The sequence below is a fragment of the Chlamydotis macqueenii genome, chromosome 15 (assembly GCF_036417535.1).
Source record: "Chlamydotis macqueenii isolate bChlMac1 chromosome 15, bChlMac1.mat, whole genome shotgun sequence".
Taxonomy (NCBI): domain Eukaryota; kingdom Metazoa; phylum Chordata; class Aves; order Otidiformes; family Otididae; genus Chlamydotis; species Chlamydotis macqueenii.
The window spans coordinates 10,313,147-10,338,053 of NC_141570.1; the positions used below are offsets into that span (position 1 = coordinate 10,313,147).

Genomic DNA, 24,907 nt, shown 5'->3' on the forward strand with positions numbered 1-24,907 from the left:
ACCTAATTTGTCTTGCTGTAACTGAAGTAACAGACTGGCACTTTTCCACCTCTTTCTAGGAGATGTACCACCATGTTTGCCATATCAGTGATTCTCCTATTGACCTACCCTGATGGAAGAGCGCCCTCAATATCCCGGTAGGTCTAAAACCAGAAACTTCTCCTATTCTGTTCTTCTGGTTTCTTCCTCTATACACAGATAAATAAATACATAGATCTCTGCAGATGAAACAAATTAGCTGATCATGCATTATATTGTTTCAGCACTCAAGTGTGTTCTGCTTGCAGAAAACCCAGCCATTTCACTCATTTGTTTGTGAAAAACAACTCATTACAGCTACTGTCCAGCCTGCCTCAGCCTGACGTGGATTTTGTGAGGAGTGGAAGGCAGCTTTGGTGCAGACATTGGTTTTCTCTGAGCTTGAGAACAGGGGCATCAGCCAAGAGGCTTTGCATCCAGCTGTGCTTTCTGCCTCCTCCTGGCTCAGGAGAAGGTGTGTAGTAAATTACTGTCCATCTTTCTATTTCAGCTTGCACCTGCCAAATCTTTCCAGCAGCCAAGAAGAGGGACAGAGTAATGGCTGTGCCAGTTCTTCACTCCTCCCCACGTGCCTGTTGTAGGGAATATATGAGCACCTAATTTGCTGTGCTTTATTCAAAAGCAGCTTAGACCCAAGATTTGAGCAGCTTTGGGATGGAAAGGGAGCTGCTTCTTACTTCCTTGAACAAACAACTTTCTTGTCACAGCTATATCACATATCATAGCCTTAGAGAAGATTTTTCTTAATTATATACCCAGACTAGGAATGTGTCCATTTAAAATGCTACTCAGAGTAATTCTCAGTACCAAGGTAATATGTAAGCTCATTCCCTCACACTAGGAAATGAAAAAGAATTCTCCCTGTTTTGCAAAAATCAATGTGTGTGATATATGAGAAGCCAGCTTTCTTATGAAAGAGGTCTTAGAAAAATGAATATTTTTTTTCATCTGAGCCCAGAATCTGATCTCAGTACATCTCAAATACAAAGCTTGAGGTCTAGGTCTTTGACATATGCTGAACACACACATATCTGGGAATCAGCCACCACAAACTCAACAGACCAGACTCCTGTGTTTCTTAAGGGGAAATTCCCTATATGAATTTTAAAAAGAGCTAGAAACATATTCAGTAAAATATTGGAATGCCACCAGCATGAAATCTGTTGTTTTTAAAAAAATAATTGAGCTAAATTGCTTCCTTTTTTCTTCCTCTTTCCCCCTTAGGTAATCTTTCCTGTTAAATTCTTTGGCTTTACAATGAGATTTTCCTATTTCATTAGGTGTTTATATCCCCCCTGTTGCTATATGAAAACTTCTTGCAACCAGCAAAGAAAATATTGACTCTATTCGGGAAGTCTTATCAGACAGACTGAATAGACAAAACATACTCACTATAACCTGTCCCAGACCACAGTTCATATATGTTGCTATTAGCAGACAGATAGATAGATCTTAACAGAAGTGTGATTTAAGTAAACTCTACAGGATTAAGTAATGAATTTACCTTTCATTTGCAATTTTAAGTTGTTTACAAATTCTCATTTTAAATGGGAAATTTGTTAAAAAAAGGATAAATTTATTTAAATCATTTCCTTAGAAGTCACTATGCAAAGTTAATAATCCCCTGGCTTAAGTAAGCCTTTGGTGATAAGTCTCATTTTTACTGACCTTTCTTCTGAATTGACTGTCTCTGATCTAATTTGTGTTGGTGCAGACTGGGGTATAAACTAAGACTCAAATATTGCTGTAAACAATTTGTGTTATTTTATTTGCATCTGTTTGCACAATTTTCAGCTCATCTGCAATATTAATTTATTTAGAAAGATACACATCTCACAAGAACCATCTCCCATGCTGCCTGTTTCTTTATTTGACTCACCAGCAAACACCCATCTTATTCTTGTCAATGTCTGATAATGCCTTTGCCCACACAAGTGTCATTGCTATCCAGTCTTCTTGGACATCATACAGAAAACTCTACTGTTTGTAGAAGAGCACTTTCCCTAGTACCTAGAAAACGATGAGAATTCTGATCACCTTCTTCAGTAGATATAAAAAGGTTTCTGGTTGGGATATTTTGCTTTTCTACCACTCCAGAATAAGGAAGCCTGAGGAAGTTATTGAGAGGATATTCTATGAGAAGGGGTTCTGTTTCCTGCTCCTTGTGTGTCTTACTCCTGTGAAGGGCAGTGGATGGCCTCCTTATAAATATGCAAAGTATCTGACTTCTAAGAAACATTTCTTCTCCCTTGTGCAGAGTGAATGAAAATATGCTACAAGGACAATATTTTCTTTGGTGTAAATATCTATATGTGTGGAGGACTCACAGAAAGAGCTAGTTTTTTCTTGCTTGCAACACAGTGGTGTAACACCTTCCCAGCATGAAAATGGTTACATTAGATTTACTCTGTTGTGACTAGCCACATAATTTTAAAACAATTATATTAAGTGCTATGATTTTCTTCACTCTAAGAAATTATTACCAAGATATTTTATATCCAGGCTATTCTACATAAAAGGTAAACACAATAAAATTTCTTAATAATTACTGAGGAAAAAACTCACATCAGCAATTATAAAATCACAGCAACAAAATAAAACTAGAAGATGCTTGAAAAAATGCTTTGCCTGGGTAAGATTCCTCCTGTTCAAAGAGCTCTTGTACATGCTCTTTATTTTTTCTAGGGAATTAGCCTGAAGTTTAAGCACCCTTGCACTATGCCTCTACTGAACAGACACAACTTGGGCTACACAAGCTTATAGTGCTTTATATGCATTAGGTGTGGCCTATCCAGTCCTCAAATCACTGTAGTTATGCATATACAAACCCTAGAGGTGCTGTGGTTGGAGTCATGGTTGGGTTTTTTTTCTTCGAATGAACATACTTAGGAGATGAGGCAAATAGAGCTGCAGTAAAGAGAGGAGGAACCAAGAAGAGTGGATGAATTAAGCTCAGTCATTCATTGTAGCACACTGTGTCTATATATCAAAGACAAGAATTGAATGTAATGGAAAATGTTGCTGGAGCCAGTACAAGAGCTCTGGCACCCATCTTGATCAGAACCCCATGGTAGTATATGGAAATAATTCCTTAAAAATGTAGGCAAGCCTTGAAATAGGCCTTAATGTTCCCCTCCTCCCCCAATTATTATCCTAGTACCACAGTTACATCTCTGTTGAATATTTTGTTCATTTTAGGAATATAGAAATAAAAAGGACCATGCTGGTCACTGACTGCCTCCAGGTACCTCACTGTTTCTCATGCCACAAGCACCAGTGCCTTTGTCTTCTCTCTAGTGATCTCCAGTGCCTCAGAGACATGGGGAAAAAAAGCCAGAAAACAAACTGCATTAGTTACCTATTTCTAGAGGTCTGACTTGTGAAAACTGGCATTATCTTTTCTGTTATCTCTCTGATTAACTTAAAGCTACTGCAAGAGATAGGAGTTGCCGGTATGTAAACTACATAGCTCTTGGTATCTGTTCCTCAATGCCTTCACACTGGAGGTGGGGGATACAGGACAGGGGCAGGGGAACAGATTGTATTCTTAAAATAATATTTTATTTTTCAAAATAAATCTGTGTGAGATTAAAACTTGGTTTACATTCAGATAAATCATGATACTGACAATGTAATTACCGTTGGGCTTTTGTATATTGGTTTCACCTTTTCCCATCATGTTATGAATTGAAAATACAACCTTGTGCATTTTAAACAGCAGTTTGTCCTTCAGAGAATGGGGAGAATATGCAGCTATATGCAGCCTGGTAGGAAAGTCTGCACAGCATATATGATCCGACAGCTGTTCCTATGAGAAAATGGATCCAAAATGAGACACAAAAAATGAGGGAAAATTGCCTTTGAAGGCCTGACCCAAAAGCCCTCATTGTCATTCAGTGGCAGAGGGTTAGGCCTTTATCTGCAAGAAGCTATTTTAGTCTGCCTCAGGAAGACTGCCAGGAGGCAGGAAGACTCAGGAAGGGATTTCCATGCCCAACCTGCCACAGCCCTGCATGAGGTTCAGCGCTATCAGAAGGCTGTAAATAGAAACTGGTACAGTTAGTTACTGTGGTAGGCACCTTCCCTAGTGTGGAACTCCCACTGAAATGAATGCACATTCCCATCTGGAGCAAGACTGGGGTTAAGCCGCATTTCAAGGAAGCAATTCATGCTTCATCAATTCATCTTATGTGATGGAGAATTAAAAAGCAAAATTAAGAAACACACATTACTTTTTCATTTACTTCTGTCATTTTGCTCCATGGTCAAAGGAAACAGCCTGTGGCTTTCCATTTTATTCCTCACTAGACTCATATTCTGATTCTGTAATACTAACATAAAGCTTCAGTGTTTAAGTTTCAAATGCTGTAACAGTGCCAGTTACAGCTCATGTTCAGTTTTTTCAACTTTGGTATTTTTAAAAGACTTTTTCTATCTTCATTAATTTTTTTTTTTTTTTGCTTGAGGAGAAAAAAAAAGGTTAACAAAATGTTAAGCCTCGAAGTCTATGATCCCTGTTCCCTGGAGAGTGAGCGAGTGACTGCATAAGGCTTAGTCCCAAGTTGGGACTAAATTACGACATATGGTTTCTCCTATGAGCATCAACTGATAAAGAGCAGCATATGTTGCAAGTGAAATAATAGTAAAATGGCCACTGACATTTTTAAATTTCACATCTTTACAACATTGTCCTTTGAAATTAGCTGATCACATACCAGAAAGCTTGTTTCTCTCCCTGTCCACCCTGTGTGACGTGATACTCTAATAACACATTTTTCCAAAAGTCTTCCCAACAGCTGGTAGATAATTTTAGGCAACCTTAAAGCCATTGGATAAATATTATAGACATATGAGTCCAATCCAGTAAAGGCCAAAGTGACACTGGTATGGAGAATTACTTCAGACAGTAAAGAAATTGGTTCACACAAGATTCCCACTCCAGCAAGTAATTAAATATTGAGAAGATGCTCTTCAGAAGCCAAGAAAAAAAAAAAACATTTCACATTTCATAGGAGAAAAGGCTAGTAATTTCCCAGGAGGATGAATGTTGCTATTCCTAAGGCCATGGGCATACAGTGTGTACTGTCTGAGAGCAAACTGGAAGGCAGGCAGCAGAGAATCATACTGGGATCTTGTTCTCTAACATATGAGGCACACTGTGCTTTCAAGGAACCACAGGCAAAAGCTGTGCCCTTCCTTAGAGGTAAAATTGCCAGTAGAGCCAAAACCTCCTGGTTCTTTTCCAGTGTACAATCAGGTGAAATAGCACAGGGTTCCATCTCTTCAATTCACACAATGGCAAACAAATCTGTTTTGCACTTGCCTTTTATGTGTGGATGTGGAGTCATTCTCTAGCAACTTCTGTTTTCACCAAGTTAATTGCTTTTGCATACATAATTTTGATTCATTTTTCTTTAAATATGGTAATATTTTCTTCCTCACAAATGGCATTGGGCTGATGTGAGACTGAGCTGACTGCCTCCCTGGAGGTCTCAGAGGTGAGCAAAGACAGGCAGTTCGGCAGAGTCTTTATCTATATCACTGAGACAAACGGATAGCTGGCTGTCACCTTCTCTTTGTATGCAAGAAAGAAATAAATTTTGTAGTTGCAGGATGTTTCACACCTCACCAAGGCAGAGACAAATAGATCTTGATTTTACTGGCTTTCAAAACTCCATGGCTGTGCCCTTCACTATCACATCCTGCATACTCTGTCTGTGCTACAGACAAGTATCAGCCTGAAGGAAAATGTCTCCGTCTTAGAGTCTGCCAAACTGCAGTAACTTCAGCCTCCTCCTAGGCACAGTGCCCAGAGGAAACTGTATGGGAATCCATGGTAGAAGATGAGAGAAACTACAGACTGGATAAGGAGAGTGGGGGCACAAATGTATAACTGAATTTCTGTGACTTCCTCTTCTCCTGTGAAGCAGGATAGTTTGAGGAACAGCCACTCTCTGAAGGGGCTCCCATGTATTAGCTAATGATTCACTGCTCAGAGACAAGAAGATTTAAATGGCATTTCCCCTGCCAGGGCAAACGGTTCTCCAGGGAATAAATGCTTGTTGCTGCGTGCCAAGCCTCTGCAGGACCTGCCCAGGGAGGAGTGAGGGCATAGAGACCAAACTCATGGGCAGCCTGACACAGCTCCCCAGGGATCTTCATGGAACTGACACAGGTCCCCAGATTCCCTCATCAGAGTTTTCTAAAGAGGAATGAAGGTGAACAGGGCTCCAGGAGACAAATGCATAGAGCTCAGTCCAGTTTTGCTTTTATTGAAATCAGTGAGGAAATTTCCATTGATGTCAATGAAGTCAGGACTGGGTTTGTATTTTTAACTAAGAAAGTGTCAGTCGGGCTTCTTTGTCATTTCCCAGGGAGGTCAAGTCACTGTCGTGCTCACTTGGCTTCAATACCTTTATTCTAAAACTTAGTTTGGCCTTATGTACTGAAAGGGCATTAATGGTAGAACTGACTTATGATTCCTTTTTTGGTTTTGGAGACATTTTCTCCAAGAGATGAACAAAACCATTAACCACTTTATAATGAGAATCTTTTTTTCCAATTTTATCAGTATATAAAAAACCAAATGTGTCTGTACAAAACCTCTTAAATCCCTAATCAATAAAGGTTTGGGTGGGGGAAGGGTTCAGAGCAATAAAAAGATCCTTAAACACTGCTGATATTCTTACAGTAACAAAGTATCTCTTGCATTTTGGTAGTGTTTGCAATCATTTGGGTTTTGCAATGAGCAGCTTGTCTTGCTGAAAATAATCCATCCTCATTTAATGACAAATTATCTTGAAATTATTTTCTCAAATATTTTGCCCTTTACAAACTGACAAAATGTTGATAATTCATGTTTTGCTGCTGATCCTGAAGGGCAACTAACACCCAAGGGTGCTCCTGCTGATTTCTCATAGTTTGCCCTCCAAGCATACATTTTTCATCTTTGAAATCTGAATGCATTTATACCGTGCCTTTTATGTACTTAGACAGCAGAACATGTTTCATGGAAATAAGTTAGCATTATTTATTGAGTTTCTGGGACTATTTTACTAAGACTTCTATGAGAATTGAACTATTCAGCTACAGAGGAAAAGCACTTCAAGATTACAGAGTGCTGAGTTCCAACCTTTCTTGTGCTCAGTAACTACAAGAAAACTTTATAAGCTTCATGCATGATACACAGTACTTTGCAGCGCATGCCTAATCCTGGATGTAAGTTTTTAATCCCATTTTATAATGCACCCTGTTTTATAGTAAGTTTTCTATATAAGTTTTTATTCCTGTTTTATAATGCACAGACACATGCACATTCTCACAAGTGGTTACTCTGATGAAAACATGCTATGCAACTAAGGGATCAATTATCAAACAGTCAAAAAAATTACACAGACTGAGTCCATAATCCCACAGGCTACCAGCAGCAGGGATGATGCGCGTAGTTCAAAGTGTCCTACTTTCCTGGTCTACTGCATTTTTTTTCTGTAAAATATCGTTAAAGGAAATAGGAAAATTCATGAGCAAGAGTCCCAAATGTGAAACTCTAGCCTCATCTATAACTTTTCTGACAATTATTGGTTGGCACTGGTTTGAATATAAACACTGCATTACACATTAAGTGTTCATTTCCTCCCTGGTACACACAATTGGGCACGGAGATTGTGGAAGTCATTAACCCTCTGATTTATGCGTATCTCAGCCAAGAGAGACGTCTTTGCTGACACATGTGAGTAGACATGCAGCAGTAAGATCCTGATCCATAATAACCAACATATTTTTTGCAAGGTACCCCCTATCCAGAATTAGCCAGACTCCCGCCACACTCGGCCCCTTTGGCTTTGACTAGACTGAGGTGGGTTTGGTTGTTGTTCTTCTCATTTGTCTTGTGTTTTGTAGGAGAGGTTGGACTTCATAGTATACAAAGTATTGTCAAGAGACAACTATGTTCAGAACCATGGGATAAGTTAGGGACTAAATCAGCTGCCACTTTTTGTTGAGAAACCTTGGACACACGTAGCCCATAGCTAGATAGAAAAGTGAAGGAAGGGCCAAACTCATGAAATATCGTAGGGAGACTATGGCAGCAAGGGTAGCCCATTAACTGATGTTAGTTCTGTCATGAGATAGGGAGGTCTGTTTCTATGGGGATCTGTGCTACAGAATTCTGTGGACTTGGGAGACCAACATGAAATAGCACCTGGAAGAAGCTGTTCTAAGAGTCACAGTTCCTCCCATTGTTGATCAATATTTTAGCAGGAGGAATGCACTCTGAGGCACTAAAATATTTCCAGTTCTCCCTTTTCCTTCTTCCTCTATCTCAGCAGCTGCCTGGAGCACACAGCTGTGGGACAAGGAAATAGAAACACGAGACAATGTGTAGATAGTATACACTGGATTAGTCTCTCTCTGTAAATCATTCTCCTGGCTCTTTGTGAAGTAAACTAAAGCCAAGATACACCCTTCCTGTATAACTTACAGGTGATGCAGGAATGACCTGGTAGAGATTGTTAAGTGGTAGGTTCTGTATTTAAGAAATATTTTGCAGAAGGAGAAGGATCAGGATGTAGTATGTGTAAAAGTGGATACGCAATGAAAATGCAGATAAATTGTATGTGTATACTGCTAGCCAAAAATCACCCGTGACTTGTAGAAACACTGTGCTGGGTAGGAGAATTTTAGAGCCATCAGACTGCCATTGAAGCAGGTGAGTTTTACAACTGTTTTGTAGAAAACAGCCTCAATTCTTTCTAGAAATCCTTTCTGATTTTCAGTATGGGAGTTCTGGCTTGGTTTCACAGACCAGATACAGGTGCTTTTCCTCTTCAACCACAATATAAATATGTTAACATTAATAATTATGAACAAGAAAAAAAATCTAGAACTGGCATCCTTTGAATCAGTTGTCTTTGTTGATTACAGCATTTCGTCAAATATTTTCTAAAAAGGTGTGGAGTTCACTATTAGTGTTTTATTGCCACATTTGAATTTCTTGGTCACTCTCTCCAAAATTTTTACACAGCTTTTTTTTTTTTTTTTTTTTTAAATGGAGACATGGAGATAATGTCTTCAGATCTTCCTAAAGCCAGCAGATTTGTTGCTTCTATGAAAAGAAATGTAATTGTGTATATCCCTCAGTTAACTTCTTTCCCACCTATCTTAATAGATGGTCTGAATAAGCCTGATCTGTTTTGCCTGTTTTATTGCCTGTAATAGATACAATTAACAATTTAGGGGAATTTACAGTAACACAAGGGCACCACTGTGAAAGAACTCAGCAGTGGTAGTTGGGCTATATAAATTTTGTTTGTGCTTGTGAAACACCTTATTTTTTTTTCTTCCCCTTTTTAAATCAAAGTGGAGACACGATGAGACATGGGGACAGTATCATGAGAGCATGATGGGCAGGGTCATATTGCATTCCTGACTGACTGGTGTTACAGTAACGGAGAGTTTTTATGCAAAGCACTGAAGTGCATTTGTGGATGTCTGTGCAATAAGTGCGGTATTATGGAACGTTCCAGATAGATATAAGCCCTCCACCTTCCTGTGCTGCCAAGAAATGCAAATACAAAATACTAAACAGTGCATGTTTTCAGTGTTTGAACCACTCTCGGAGCTCAGCAGCAGAGCATATAAATACATACAAAAGTCTCTTTCTGGCTAGTAAACTTAGAAAGGTTTTCAAGATAAACTAACTGAATATGGTGAAATAAGCTTTCACATGTGTCAGCCCAGGATCTCTGTGAACCTAGGAATAGTACTATCTTTCTGCTGTTGGAACAAATCAGAGCAATCTCAGAACTCGATAAAAGTCACCCCACTGGTGCTGTTCTGGAGTGCGCTGCCATCTCACAGTACCTTGCCTGGACATAATCTGTGAGAAAACATTCACAGCATGAAGGGAGAGTAAGTAAAGCTGGCTACAAAGGCTTCATGCGACTACTGAGTCTCATGTTGGGAATCTCCAGCTTCGTCTTCACTGCTGGCCTGTAACAGGGGCCCTTTCCCCTCATCTCCACTTTGTATTAAAAAATAGTTGAAAAGGTGGATGTCTGCAATATAGGAGTGTGACAGCTTACCTCCAATGCTGAGTGACCATTCAAATGAAAACAATAAGCAAATTTCATGGTGCACTAAATTGCATCAAAACACAACCTTTGCAGTTTTCTGGCATTTCTGCTTCCTTATACTGACTGAAGCTGGGGCATTCACCATGAATTTTGCATTTAGTTCCAGACCTAACAGAAACGGAAAGAGGAAGGAAAAGATCAGCAGAAATGTATCTGAAACATGCAATGTTCAAAAGGATGGTGAAAAACTGCTTTGTTTCTTTGTGGCTATTTCCCTGATGTGGCATGCAGTTATTTAATCAGGGCGTTATGAGACCCTGCCGACAGCAAAACAGATGACTCTAAATGAAGCTGTGCACTTGGTAATGAAGACTGACCAAAATGCATGAGGGCTCTACTTCAGAGCAGACTCCCCAAGACCATACTGTAAAGATCATTTACTGAGAAGGCTGCACCCACACTATTATTATACAAGCCACATAATTTATATATAAGCCTGTGTTTTACATGCACACACTAGAAAATACAGGAGTTGCTTTGTACATGGTAAACTGTTATTTTTAGTGTTCTCTGCTTGGAAATTCCCTCCTGTATGTGAAGAGAAAGGCTTCAGTGTCTTGTTAAAGAGACACCTTTAAACATCCTGCTTTGTATTTTTCATGCAAACCCACTGGAGATCATTACACCCTCGAGCTGTAGTGCATCAGATCCTCAGCTACTGTGAACCATCTTAACTCCACTGGTAATCTGGCTGAGAGAGGCCATTGTAGAATAGAAATGTGCATGATGTTGAAGTAACTTATCTTTGGTTATAACCAATAACCAGCAATGTTTTTTGTACCACAGAACAGAGAAGTTAGCACAGAGCTCCCTTTCCATGTAACAAATTAAATAGAAACTACCTAACTTCCATGGCACTCTTTCTGTAATGGACATAATCAGGATGTACATTCTCTTGTGATATGACTACATTCACATCACCAGGCACTGACCAGGAAATGGCACTCCATCGAGCAGTGTGTTGTACAGATACACAAGTTTTATCTCCAAAGAGATCCTGATTTAAGACATGACAAATCACCAGAGTAAAAAAGGACAAATGCATATGCAGTAGTAGGCTTCTGCTTTTGTTAATACTATTACTTAGCATTTCATACTTAAAACAATATGCAAATATCAAAGGCTAACTATTGACATTAGTAAAAAAGGTGATGATGCTTTTTAAGCTTCTTCCCAGACCTTCTGGAGACTACTGCCATCATGCCATGCAATTTAGGACCTATACTGTAAGGGAGTATTAAAGTAAATAGTAAGACCTGTTTATTTTTAATCAATGCAAAAGTGTGACCAGAAGTCAGCGTTAGTATTAAAATAGGAAAGATACGCAGGGATCACTTAAAACAGCTACCATAAGTAGCATTTTCCACAGTAATTTAAGAAAGTTGGAGCCTATGAGCAAAGAAAACAGATCAATTATTGAAATAGCAGAGTCTTATTGTATTAACTTTCTACTTTTCAAAGAACAGAACAGACCATGGCCTCTACATTACTTCCTACTCTATACCCAAATTGCTATACACAGAGAAATATTCTCATTCAATTCAATCTAGCCTGTAGAAGAATAGCTCAGCAGCAGAGCCAAGGTGCAGACACCTGGATGCTTGGTTCTAGTCTTGCCAACAGCCCATTCTGATACCTGGTCAAGCTGTGATTTGGGTGGATGCTCAATACTGGGCACACATTTTTGAGCATATCAGGTCTCCCATTCAGCCTTTGCGTTGCCCTCTGCCAAACAGACGATCTTCTGTCCAAAGCTTGCAAGACATAACCCTTCTGTCGCCTCAAGCTACCAGTTATTATTATTACAAGTGCTGCACTGCACTCAGCTCCTGAGCTCTGGAACAAAACCAGGCATATTTACAAGAATAAGAAAAGAACACATCTGTATCATGCCAGAGAACCTGCAAAACTGTTGCATGTGTCTGAGTCAATCAACTCAGTCAACGGTGATTTCAGCCTTCAAGTCCATTTTAGAAAGTGTGGAGTTACTCAATCCTGAACCTACGCCAGGCACTGCAACAAAACCAACACTGCAAGTGAAGCATCAGAGTGGGAGAGTTACACCCCTGCCATCAGCATATGGTAGACGATAACACATGCATGAAAAACTGAAGCCAGAGGTGAAGTATGACTCCAGAGCACAGCAGTTATCTGAAAAATCTAAAACATAGCAGAAGTGCTGGCTAAAATCCACTGCCATGATGCTGCAAAGCCACGGGATGTTAAAGGGCATCCAGGTGAGACTTCACAATGCACATCAGAAGATGGATGGTGAATCAAGAATATCAACAATGCCAATATCAGCCAAGATGAAGATGTCACAACAGATACACGCAAAGCTTTTTTTTTTTGTGCCAGTAGCCTAATCAAACACTTGATGTAACGTAGAAAATATGTTTCTTTATACTAGTACAGAGGTTTTTTTTTTTGTGACAGTCTTTTCAAGCTTTCTTGCCTCAGTGGTTACTTGGAAAATTAGAAGGGGTTTACAGTTTTACAATGTTGTAAAGAAGACAGTTCTGCCAGTAAAAGAATAACAACTGGTACCTTAGAGAAGACAAGGTCTTGCCAACTTGAGTGGGCAGCTACATATCTTTTTAACTACTCTTTCCATTGGCATTTTGGAAAGGTTATGTCCATTGCTGCTTTCTGGAAAATTATGATTTCAAGAGAGCTCTTCCACCACAGGGCATTTGTTGAGCTCATAAACGCAGTGCAACCACGGAACGAGTGAACCAAGCGCTGCATTCCTGTAGCCTCTGCCCGGGGTAACGGGAGGGAATACGCGGTTGTCATCTGTGCCTTTCAAACGTGAAGCACGTTAAAGACCACCCATATTTATGCAAAGCCACCTATTAAATACCACCTAAGAAACAACGAGGGAGAGCTAACGTCCCGGTCACCCTCCCTCATCACCCCCTTATCGCTTCCCTCGCGGGGCGAGCGAGCAGCCCGTTTCGCCAGGCGACGCCGAAGCGTCCGGAGCTGCACCGGCGCGGCTCCCACCCCTGCCTCCTCGCCGGGGAAAAGCTCTTTGTCCCCGACGCATCCCCCTGGGAAAGCGCCAACCTCAAAGGGCGAAATGCTCACACAAATCTTCCTCTTCCAGAAGCCTTCGCCCTGCTAACAAGAGCCCCCGGCGGGCGCTGGCCGCGGGGCCGGGAGAACCGCACTGCCCCGCACCGCCGTGGCCAGCCGGACCGGCGCCCCCCACTCACTTCTCCCCAGCGCCTCCGCCTTCCACTCCGTCTCCTCCACCGCCCCGTAGCGCCTCATCGGTCTCTCGGCCTCCGCGCTGGCCGAGATGGACCTCCTCAGCTCCATGGCCGGGCCCCGCGGCTCTGCAGCTCACTCCATACCAGCTGGGCTGCGGCCGAGACACCGCGGAGATTACCGCTCCTCTGCGCGGAACGGCGGCCCGCGGGCAAGGGGCGGGGGAAGGGGCGCTGCGCACATGCTCAGTGCGGGGCTGGGCGGGGGAAGAAGGGAAACAATGCGAGCCGGACCGGCCCCGCGGGGGCCCTCGCACCGCACAGGCTGCACGCACGTCGGGCTGGTTCCCTCCCATTCGGGTGGGCGGGCAGGCTGACCCCCGCAACGCTGCTGCCGGGCAACTCAGGGCCCCCGGCTGGCGGGTTGTGCCTCTGCCCGTCCCGCACCTGCGGTGCGCGCTCCCGCTGCACAGCCGAAGCGAGCTGGGCAAGCGAGGGTTAGCAAACGCGCTCATTGCCAGGGCGCGGGAGGAGCGTCCTTCCTGTGGCCAGTGCAGCACTGAGCGCGTCTTCAGGCCTGAGCAGCGGGGGAATGATGGTAAAATCCACAGCCACTCGTGGCTTTTGCAGCCTGACACACCTCAGGCTGCTGTGCACGCAGCCTTTGGCTTTCCTGAAAGTCCTGCACTGAATAGAATAACACTCATTCCAGCATCATGTTGCCAAAAGCCAGAGGACTGCACCCAAACAAATGATGGGATTTTGCATTTCTCATAACTGTATGTATTTTTCATAAGCTGCTTATGCAGCCGGCTGGGATTAGAAGAGAAGGAAATGACTATGCAGATAGCATAAGTGTGTTGATAATTATTGTTATTATTAATTTTTTCTTTTATTGTAGGTGAGGTTACATGGGTAAAATCCCTAAACGGCATTTTACAGTTGGAGAATACCTTTCCTAGTGAAATCCCATTGTGCTTTGCTGTGTGTGGTATCGTTTCTGATGTAAAGACGACAAAGCAGGAGTTAGGCAGGTTGTTCAGTGCCCCACAGCAAATCAGGGTTTTAGCACTCCTTGCTCAGTTTATGAAGAGTCATGGGGTACTGGTAATGCTGAACACATACTGGATGCGTGAAAGCTTGTTTGTTTGTCACTTACCTTTGCCTACAAACTTGTCTTGCCCTTCAATCAACACTTCAGAAGTACTACCTCTATATTCAGTGATGTACTTACTAATTGGACTGATGCGCATTGCTGGTATACTCATGAACAATTTTGTATGGGGGGTGCTTCACATGTTGGAGGAGAGAAAACCTCCACATTGGTTTTAAAATTGTAACACTGAAAATCTCTGTTATAATTTCTCTGCTTTTTTTTTTCTGAGAACTGGAATTAGTTAACAAATTAGAATGAGTTGGACGATGTTTTAGGAGGTCTTCAGGGCACTCTGATTTTTCTGTTATCTGTGTTTCTCAGAGGTATGCCACGAATTGAGCACCAGACATGCTGGAAGAACTCTTGTTGACTTTGCGATGCTTCATCCTTGCTGGTTTTGGCCTTTAGAGATTGAGCCCAAACAGAGCTGTGAGTCAAGCAGAAAAGCCGGTGGCAGCCCTCTGCACAGCTGATTTTGGGTGGCAGTGCAGCTGCCTGCTGGGGTGGGCTGGACTGACTCACTTGTAGAAGTGAGAAACACAAGTGTGGGAGGAACATAAGAGGCCATCTGGGATCTGGATGAGAAATGGACTGAGGGAAACAGGCTGATTAGGGAGAAGGGCCAATTTTTGGTGGATCTTGAGGACTGTTGAGCTTCAATCCATCCCTTCAAGTTTTTTAGGTAATGATAATCCAAGTGCATTGTTTAGGAGATGGAGGAGTGGTCCTAGAAATTGTTGAATATTTAAAGCTCTGTATTAGTATGGGAGAAAAGCACCCACTAGCTAGAAACTTGGATGCATGGAGTTTACTTACGTAAAGCAAAGAATATGTAAGGTGATTTATTGTAACTAGGAAGTTTTCACCTGCCCATTTTGAAAAAGTCATAAAATCCAGTAAGGGCCCAGTCCTGCAGACAGTTAAACATAAGAACAGGTATGTGGAAGCCAACCCACTGAGTTCATTTGCACAAAAGTTTTTGCAAGACTAGGGTCTAAGTATGTACCAATTATTTTGCTAATGTTCTATTGTGACTTTGGAGCATTGTCACTGCTGCATTTGGAAGCAGAATTAAATTTCTCCCCTACTGATGATGCCCTTCAGTGCACCTCAGCAATATACATGCATTTCTTTACTCACAAAGGTTGGGTTTCTTCTCCTGAAACCACTATTAAGGAAGAAAATATAAGAATTCAGGTCTCTTCTCACTGCTCGTAAGATAACGCCTGGTAGAAAAACAGAGGTGCACTTCGATCTTGCGGTCATTTCCCCTGACTTCTTTCATTCCCATTTCTCAATTAAGTCCTGCCATCAGGAGCTATAGCTGGGCAGCAGCAGTTGGCAAATCAACTCTCTTGCTCTTTGGCCTCCATTAGACATCACTGATGCCCCGTGGCAGACAAGACACTATATATAACAAGCACACTTTACTCAGCAAAAATCTCTAATGGCAGTATGGCTTGTAAATCGAGAAAAAAAGGTCTTTGCTTTCATGGAGCTTCCTAAGAATCTTAGATTTCTCAGCTTGAAATTCTCAGAGCTCTCTTGCCTTGATGGGAACATCTATTGTACAAAAAAGGTTTTCTAAAGCTGCTTAGTGGGTGTAGGGCAGGCTGCAGTGAATGTAAAAGTTAGCGTCATTGTTCTTTGTCAGATAGTATAGTCATTCTAATACAAAAATAACAGGAAGTGTTAAAATTCTGCCCAGGTTTTTCATTGATTTATCATTATAATAAAAATTTGCAAGTCAGCTGATGAAACAAGATTAAATTAAGTGGGTTATGCACAGTTATTCCACTTTGTATGTATAAATACCCAGATCCATAACTAGAAGGGACAGAAGGGGCACTGGGCTCCTGTAAGTTGACTGCTTGCGTAACAGAGGTTGTGGGACTCCTACAAATCTGTCCCACAATATTTTTTAAAACACCAAGTCTTGTTTTAGAACATTTCTGTGTTGGAGGAGTTACCGGAATTCCTTAATATTTGATGTCATGGTTAATCTTATTTCCCATGAAGATACCTCCTCTGGAATCTTCATCCCTCCGTTCTTAGGGCTCTCTGTAGTTCCAGATCCTTAGAATTCCCCCAGTTATTCCTGGTGCCCTGTGCAACCTCTGACCCTGCATCCCACAAGCTGTTTCAGCGATGCATAGGAGCCTAGGGGGGTGTCAGCCTCCACATGTTCACACTACTGTGCTACAGCCTCTCTGCTACCTCCAGATCTCCCTTGCCAGGCATATGCTGGAGTCATAAGCCAGTGCATGTCCTTATTATATTGTTCCCTTTTCTATGAATCCTAGCTCATGTTTAGTTAGTGCCCTTTTAATACGTATTTCTTTACTTAGAATTACAGCTTTTCCATATGTTAAGCATTCCTTTAAAATATTTTTTTAGGCTAAAGTAACTTCATAAATAATTCACAATAGTTGCAGCAAAGTAACTAGGATGTTGGTCCTTTTCCACAGCTACCCTACATCTCTGTCAGAAAAGTGCATCTAGAGCTTAAAAGCAGTGTGTATTGCAGGCAAACAAGGCATTCTAATGAGCTTGTTAAAAGGCAAATGAGATGCCTTGAATTTAATGTAATTAATCTGAGGTATGACAGTGATCCAAATATTTGGGTGTTCATAAGTATTTCTACCTGCTGGAGGTAGGCTGGAGAGGTGGGCCTGTGCCAACCTCATGAAGTTCAACCAGGCCAAATACAAGGTCCTGCACCTGGGTCATGGCAATCCCAGGCACAAACACAGGCTGGGTGGGGATTGGATCGAGAGCAGCCCTGAGGAGAAGGACTTGGGAGTGCTGGTGGATGAGAAGCTCAACATGAGCAGGCAATGTGCTCTTGCAGCCCAGAAGGCCAACCGCATCCTGGGCTGCATCAAGAGAAGCGTGGCCAGCAGGTCGAGGGAGGTGATTCTCCCCCTCTACTCTGCCCTGGTGAGCCCCCACCTGGAGTACTGTGTCCAGTTCTGGAGCCCCCAGCACAAGAAGGACATGGACCAGTTGGAGAAGGTCCAGAGGAGGCCACGAAGATGATAAAAGGGCTGGCACACCTCTCTTATGAGGACAGGCTGAGAGAGTTGGGGCTGTTCAGCCTGCAGAAGAGGAGGCTCCAGGGAGACCTGATAGCAGTCTTCCAGTACCTCAAGGGGGCCTACAAGAAAGATGGGGAAAGGCTGTTTAATAGGGCCTGTTGTGATAGGACGAGAGGTAATGGTTTTAAAATAGAGGGGGGTAGATCTAGATTAGAAATTAGGAAAAAATTTTTTACGATGCGAGTTATAGAGCACTGGAACAGGTTGCCCAGAAAGGTGGTGGAGGCCCCATCTCTGGAAACGTTCAAGGCCAGGCTGGATGAGGCTCTGAGCAACCTGACCTAGTCAGGGATGTCCCTGCTCCTTGCAGGGGGGTTGGACTAGATGACCTTTGAAGGTCCCTTCCAACCCTAACCATTCTATGATTCTATGATTCTATGATTCTACCTGAACACCTATTAAACGTCATCTTATTCTGATTTTTTAAGATTTTTTTTTGGTAATGATTCCATGTGAAATACTGTATGAATGTAGTGCTGGTTTCTATGTGTTATTAACTGTTTCATCAAACATACACCCAGAGAAAAATTGACTATATATCGAACTTACTGTTTCTCCAAAGCTGAATTTCTAGTAGAGCTATGGAAGCAAAAGATGAGCATTTAATGGCAAATTTTAGTGAATGGTGTGCCACCAGTTGTGTGCTAGATATGACAAGCTTCACAGGGTCTGGATTGAACTATACTAAAGTATTTTGTGTGGGAAATTTTCTATTTTTAAAAATCTCTGCATATTGCTGCTTATTATTTGAATTGTGTGCAACAAATATTAACTGGCAGCACTGGAGCTACAGCATCTGACTGCCTGTCTCTTAGGCACATTCAGATATCTATCCTGTGAAGCTGAGTCTGATCTAGAAAATATTTAGATAACTCTGAGGAGGAGGAGGCATACTTAATTGCTTTTCTATCTCAAATAAAGACAGAGCCTTGCAGGACTGAGCTCCCAAAATACAACTGAGGCTGGACATAGCTTGTTAAGCATTTGGCCAGTTTAAAATACGTTTCAGGTGAAACTGAACTGATCCATCAATGGCCTATGCTCAGCTATGCCAAGTTTTTAAGTGTCTGAGTTCGACAGTCATGTCTGTACCTGTACTGAGCCTATTTGCAAACGTTCCTGGGAGGTGAGTAATAGAGACTATTAAAGCTGGCACAGTACTTTCCACCTATTTAGATTTTTCTCAGTTATTTTCATTATAGAAGGTCAGAAAACACAGCACAAATTCAGGAGATGCAGTAGCAGAAGAGACAAGGCATATATGTCTGGTAAAAAGAATGGAAACAATCTGCTGTAGTTGTGACCGTAACACAGAATTCAGAAACATACTTCTCTAAACTCTTTTCTTTCCCATTTTATTTTTGTCTTAGTAAACTCCTTCTACATTCACTCTCCTTTTAAGGTACAAATTTTACAGAAAAAAGCTGTTATAGCATCTGTCAGGTATGTTACTAATACCACGGGTAGTGAAGTTGTCCATGTGAGAGTCATATTTTTGGCATTTGGAGCCAACTCCAGTGCTATAACTGGACTGACTGTTGCGCAGGTGAGTTATTATTATGCAGGTGGCTTTGGTATCGGTGACGAGTGGCCATGGCTACATAGAAAAACAGATGTTTGAGTTCAGTAAATTTAGATGTTGAGATAAATTGAACTGGGCCATTTTAGGAGACTTGGAAACACAGCGGACAATAAATAATAATTCAGTGTGTATGTAGGCATGTCCATTTTAAAGTAATAAACATACTGTATAAAATTTGCAAACACGGCAGCATGCATCACCAAGCACAGCTCTCTTAGGGCCAGAGCCTTTCCTTATTTCACCTAGTCCAAAATGTAAAGGTGACTTTCTGTAAGCCTCCATTTCACCTACACAAGTTTGAATCTTACACAGAGAGCTCAAAACTGCTTACAAGCTGTGAGGCACACAAAAAGACTATGTCAGCATCTTGCTGATCCATGTTCCTATGCAGCGTACATGTTCCACTGCCCTTGCATCCTAAGAGGCATGCCCACCACTTACGTGGAGCATATTGCTACCTCCTTCACTGGAACTGGAAGCTGTAATATCACAGCCCTGAATTCTGAAAAGCTTTCTTTATGACTTGAATTTCTCTCCAAAGCTGGCCTTCAGTGATAGAGAACCCGTATTACATTGTTTTTTCAACTTCTGCCCCAAAACAGTAAGCAAAACACTGTATAGGTCATTGCCATATCGTATCAGGTGTCATTACTACAAACACACAATAATTCATTAGTGCATGCTGACCATTCTGAGCTACATGTTGAACTAATGTGAAATCCTTCAGTGTCACCAGCGCGTCACGGCAAATCAGCTGCAGACTAGTAGATACGTAAAGGAGTTTTTTACCTCACAGATAGACATAAGCAATGGTAAGATAAGAATACCACAGGGAGCCAGGCTTTGAGAGGTAGATTTTTCGAGGCCAGCATAGAACAAGAGAAAGGAAAAGACTAGAGGTGGGAAAAGAAGAACTCATCAAAAAGCTTGTTTGGTTGGTTGGTTGGTTGGGTTTTTTAATATTCATGCAATGAGAGGAAAGCTATTTTCCTGAAAAATCAAAGAAGTGATAGTGTGAGGGTTTATTCTTATGTACGCACACACTAAGTGCACATCTTTCTTATAGTGAGACACTTAATTATATACTGATTCCAGGCAAGAATGTTGTGACTTAATTTACCCTGCCACCAAACTATACCCTATAAAAGGACCCACAATTCAGAACAAAGCTGGCACTTCCTCCACACATAAAGGATCTCATGTGGTGTAGAACTTTGTGTGCATGGTTTGTGAGTCCATATGGGCCAGACGCTGTACTTGTCACAGCCATCTGAGTGCTTATGCATTTTACTTCTGTTGTAACTGGATAAAGTACAGTAACAAAATTGGGAACAGCATATTCCCACTTCCTGTGTCTCTGGTGACTGAACTACCTACTAGGCTATATATTCATGCTCCCTCTTGGTCTCTTTTTTATTTAATCAGTCTTGACAGTGTAAAATGGAGAAGAGTGGCTGCATCAAGATCCCATATTTTATGTCTTCTCCTGGCAGAGGGGAGCAGTTGCATAGATGTCCCACGTTACATCACTTTCAAAAACCGTAAGTGTGCACACAGACTCTGACCTGCTGTCCGTTTCCCCCTGTTGTTTTCCAGCCCCGCTTCACAACCTGTTTTCCCTGAACACAGCAAACAAAAAGGCCCATTCTTCAGTTTCTGGAGTTCTGTCATGTACCCACTGCTACAGCAGAGCTGTCCGTCTCTGTCTTTTCTGAACATACTCCACACCTCATTAGTCTTTTCTGGTGCCGAGACTTCTCTCAGCACAAAAAACTGTAATTGTTACTGGTGATGCATAGAGGGGAATGATGCATTTTATTATACTCTTTGCAATGAAGTCTGTTTTTCTTTCTGGATACATGATGCAAGCCTGCATTGCCACTAAATTAATAAATTGAAAAAAAAAAGGTAAGGCAGTGTTTGTTAGGGTGGGTGATGTTGAAGAGTATATGCAAATACGCAACACATACAGATATGTAATCTACATTCTTCATTCTTGTTTAAAATAGATTACAGTAACTTTGGTCATTGTGGACTGGCAATTGAATGTGAATTCTCAGTGCAACTTTGAAATTAAGGGAGCACATACAGTCTTTGGCTGCTCAAGCACAGCAATATTAAGCAGAAGTAGAAAAAAAAATGTCTATGTGAGACATATGTGAAATTGTCTCTAGGATTAATCTTTACAGCATTAGTGTCTACATTTCAACTTAGAGGTTGCATGCCAAAAAAGGGTTCACAAAAGATCTTGAAGAGTGATTTAGCAAAGGGCTAACAGAGCTAAAGCTATTGTAGTTTATCCAAGGACTAAACAAAACCTTTGTAACAGTTTACCACTAAATGCATAGAGAAGGCTTTGCCCTCTGTAGCAACTCTTTAAACCTTGTCAGAAAGGGAATAACAATATCTTATTAGAATGTTAGGGCTAGATTGATTTAGGAAGGTGATAAAATTTCATTAAAATACACAAATAATTTCTTAAGATCTTCTGTTATTTGAAGTCTTTGGATACCTTTTAGAAGATGGCATGAGACTTGACGCCACTGGTTTGATTCAGGAAAAACTCTCTGTTTTCCATGATGCAAGGATTCAGATTGAATGATCTTTTTTGTTCCTCTTGGCCATGAAGTCTATGAAAACAGAATTCTTCAACGTGAAACATTTCCATAAAGCTTTCTCCTCATTCTAAATATACAAGAAGTTACAGCAGGGAATGGAGGTGGTGCCTCCCTTCCAGTTGTGTGATATATTACTGCCTTCAGTCTCAAATCTTCTGAACAGTTTCCTTCCCAAGAGTACCCCACACAAACTACACTAAGTGTAGTCCTTCCATAAGGACTCCATTGCTAACCTCTGTCCTCTTTAAAAGTTTTTGATATCTTTTTCCTGCGTGAATTCCTCAGTTCCTTCTGCAAATTTATTATATAAACATATAATTATATCCAAGTTTTACCTGTCTTAAATAAACAAAAAATTAAGTCCACTTGCTTGAGCATAAGGCTTTGGAGATGTGATTTCTGTTCTGAATTTGTTCAGAAGTGGCAGATGACTTGATGTATGTAACTAACCTCTAAAAGGAGTGAATAATCCCTGCTTTTCTTCTACTCTGCTGCTGTGTTAAGGTCTATGACATAAAATTAAGCTTTTTGCTGTGTGTGGTTCATGAAAATGCCATACGAACATTTGTGTGAGACAAAGTTCTTTTGTTTATACACACACTAAAGACAGACAAAGAACAGCATTTCATGTTTATTAAGCCTTTGCAAAAACACAGACATTTTGCAGTCAACTTAAATTCATTATTTTAGTCAAATTCAAGTATTTCTTGCACATCTCACTGGATTGGCACTAGCAGTAGAGGCAGTAGCACAAGCAGAAAGCATTGGCACTTATAGCAGAGAATCAGAAGGCTGAAGCTGCATAGATTTCAAAGGCTGTGCTATACAGAGAACTTAACATATCAGATATGGTAAAAAACTACAGGCTGTTTCACCTTCACTGCAGTATGAAACTGGTTACTTTATGCTATGTTACTGGCTGTTTTTTTCTGGTGTGAAAAAGACAGAGGCCTTCTGGTGAATTTTCCAAGCCTAGAAGGATGTATTTCGCATACCAGTAAGCACAGGAGGTATATTTGCATAAAAGATTTGCAGTAGAAAAATACATTTTGAAATTCTCAATTTTATCAGATGCAGACTATATCTCCACAGCTACCCAGAATAACAGGAAGCTGGAACTACACCTAATATAAATGTCTTGTCATCCCATCTGCTCTTAGAGAGGACCTGTGACATGAAAATGTCATCTGAATGCATGCCTAGTAGCTACTGGTGGTGTGTTCCCTCCTTCCTGAGCACCTACATGATGTGTAATTCTGTTCATCTTTCTGTTTATGGAAATCTGCAAGTTCAGCTGGCAATAAGATCAGTGCAATTCCTTGAAATAGTCATAAACCCCATACAACTATTTTTGAAAGGGTGGTGGAGACACATTAGGACAAGTCTCACTCATCTTTTTTTTCTTTTTCTTTTTAATTTTTTTACAGAAATTACTGAATTACTAGAAGAAGCAAGCAAAAGTTTATGTATGTGTCAAATAGGATTGGACTAGATGACCTGGGCTGGACATCCAGAGGTCCTTTCCAATCTCAACCATCTGTGAAATTAATCTTCTAAGCCAAAAAATTGTCAAGAAATAATAAAGTCTTTAACAACTAAGGGGTTAGGTCCTCAAACTAAATTGACAGAGACAGAAAATCTTTAGCAGGTGCATTAGTTTATGCACACTGAGAATTTGTCCCAACACAGTTTCATTGTTTTGTATTATGTGGATCTGAATTGTTCATAAGACCAATCAGTGCTCATAATTAAAAAAAAAAATGTGAAAAGAGACTTGCATTACTTAACTGTCAAGTACCTTAACATAAGAAACAGAGGAAGGGAAAGGATTACGCAGAATCTAAAGTTTACTGAAATATAAGAGCTACAGGCTTCCATTACATGAAAGAACTGTACTTCAAGTAATAGAAATATGGAGAGAAGCCCTGAAGCCTACAGTCAGAGAAATGTGAAGACAAAGCAGGATTTAGCTCAAATTTCCAAGCAAAAAGCTAGAAGCACAAAAGCATACAGCAATAAAGCACAGCTTGTATAAGCTTTTAGGCAGTTTAAAATAATAGATGGATCTTTCGTTCATTAAATACTCCTGCTGAAGAAAAGCATGAGCATTATACGGATCATGAGAATAGTTTTAAATTCTTGATTCACCTGGGGATTAAATTTTACCAACTACATCCATGCAGAAATATTTTTTTGCACTGAGTTGCAGGAGAACATTGCATATGACTTACAGCAAACCAACACCATTTCACTCTCCTTGTAGTGTCATTATTTTGCAGTTCCCTGCTCCAAGTGAATTCTACTAATCATTAAACACTTATGGCACAAGCAGAAATAAAAATAAATAGCATCTGTAAAAAAAAGACAAATACTTAATTAGCACACTTTATCTGAAACTTTTAAGTCTCACTGAACAGAACAGACTTTAAAACACTATTCTGATCCTAAAAATATCAACAGAAAAAAACACTACTGAAATTGCTTCTTTATCCTGAGGACTTTATACACACAGTAACAATTTAACAGCTATAGCTGTCTGATACACCTGTTCACTCATCTTTCATTTTTTAAATAGACAGATAAAATCCAGTTAAGTTCCTCTATGGATTTTTACTCCTACTGGGATGTCCAGCATCAGGACTGCCTAATTCACACTGTGGGATTCACGCAGCAACACCCACTAAATTGCTGCGTGTAAGATAGACACCAACCAAGGGAATTCAACTCAGCAAATATGAGCATCTACAAGGAAGCTACCTACACAGCAACCAGTCACCAGAGACTCTGTTATCGACAGAAAGAGATAGACACTTACAGTGTCTATAATTCACAATTCACCATACCCTAAAACATATGTCTAGAACTGCCTATTTTCCTCCACTGACTGTAGACAGAGCTTAAATTCATTAGCCAAGTTGCAGATGTCCACACCACAGGTGTCAAAAGTCAATTAAAATTAATTCCACGTTAAGATCATAGGCAGGTGTCTTCCTCCAGGTCTGCCTGCATACTGAAGATGGACTTGCAGTGACTTGTCTTATCCTGAGAGGGAAGCTATGTTCTCCACCT

At 40.9% G+C, this 24,907-nt stretch overlaps 1 protein-coding gene across 1 annotated transcript in view; it reads right to left on the reverse strand.

Moving 5' to 3' along the window:
* The window catches only part of BMERB1 (bMERB domain containing 1), a 51,673-nt gene extending 38,063 nt beyond the window's left edge, over positions 1-13,610 (reverse strand). The window contains exon 1 of the mRNA XM_086759912.1: positions 13,391-13,610. Coding sequence (XP_086616038.1) covers positions 13,391-13,496 — 106 coding nt within the window. The 5' untranslated portion in view covers positions 13,497-13,610. The remainder of the gene's footprint in view (positions 1-13,390) is intronic.
* Between the last annotated feature and the right edge of the window lie 11,297 nt (positions 13,611-24,907).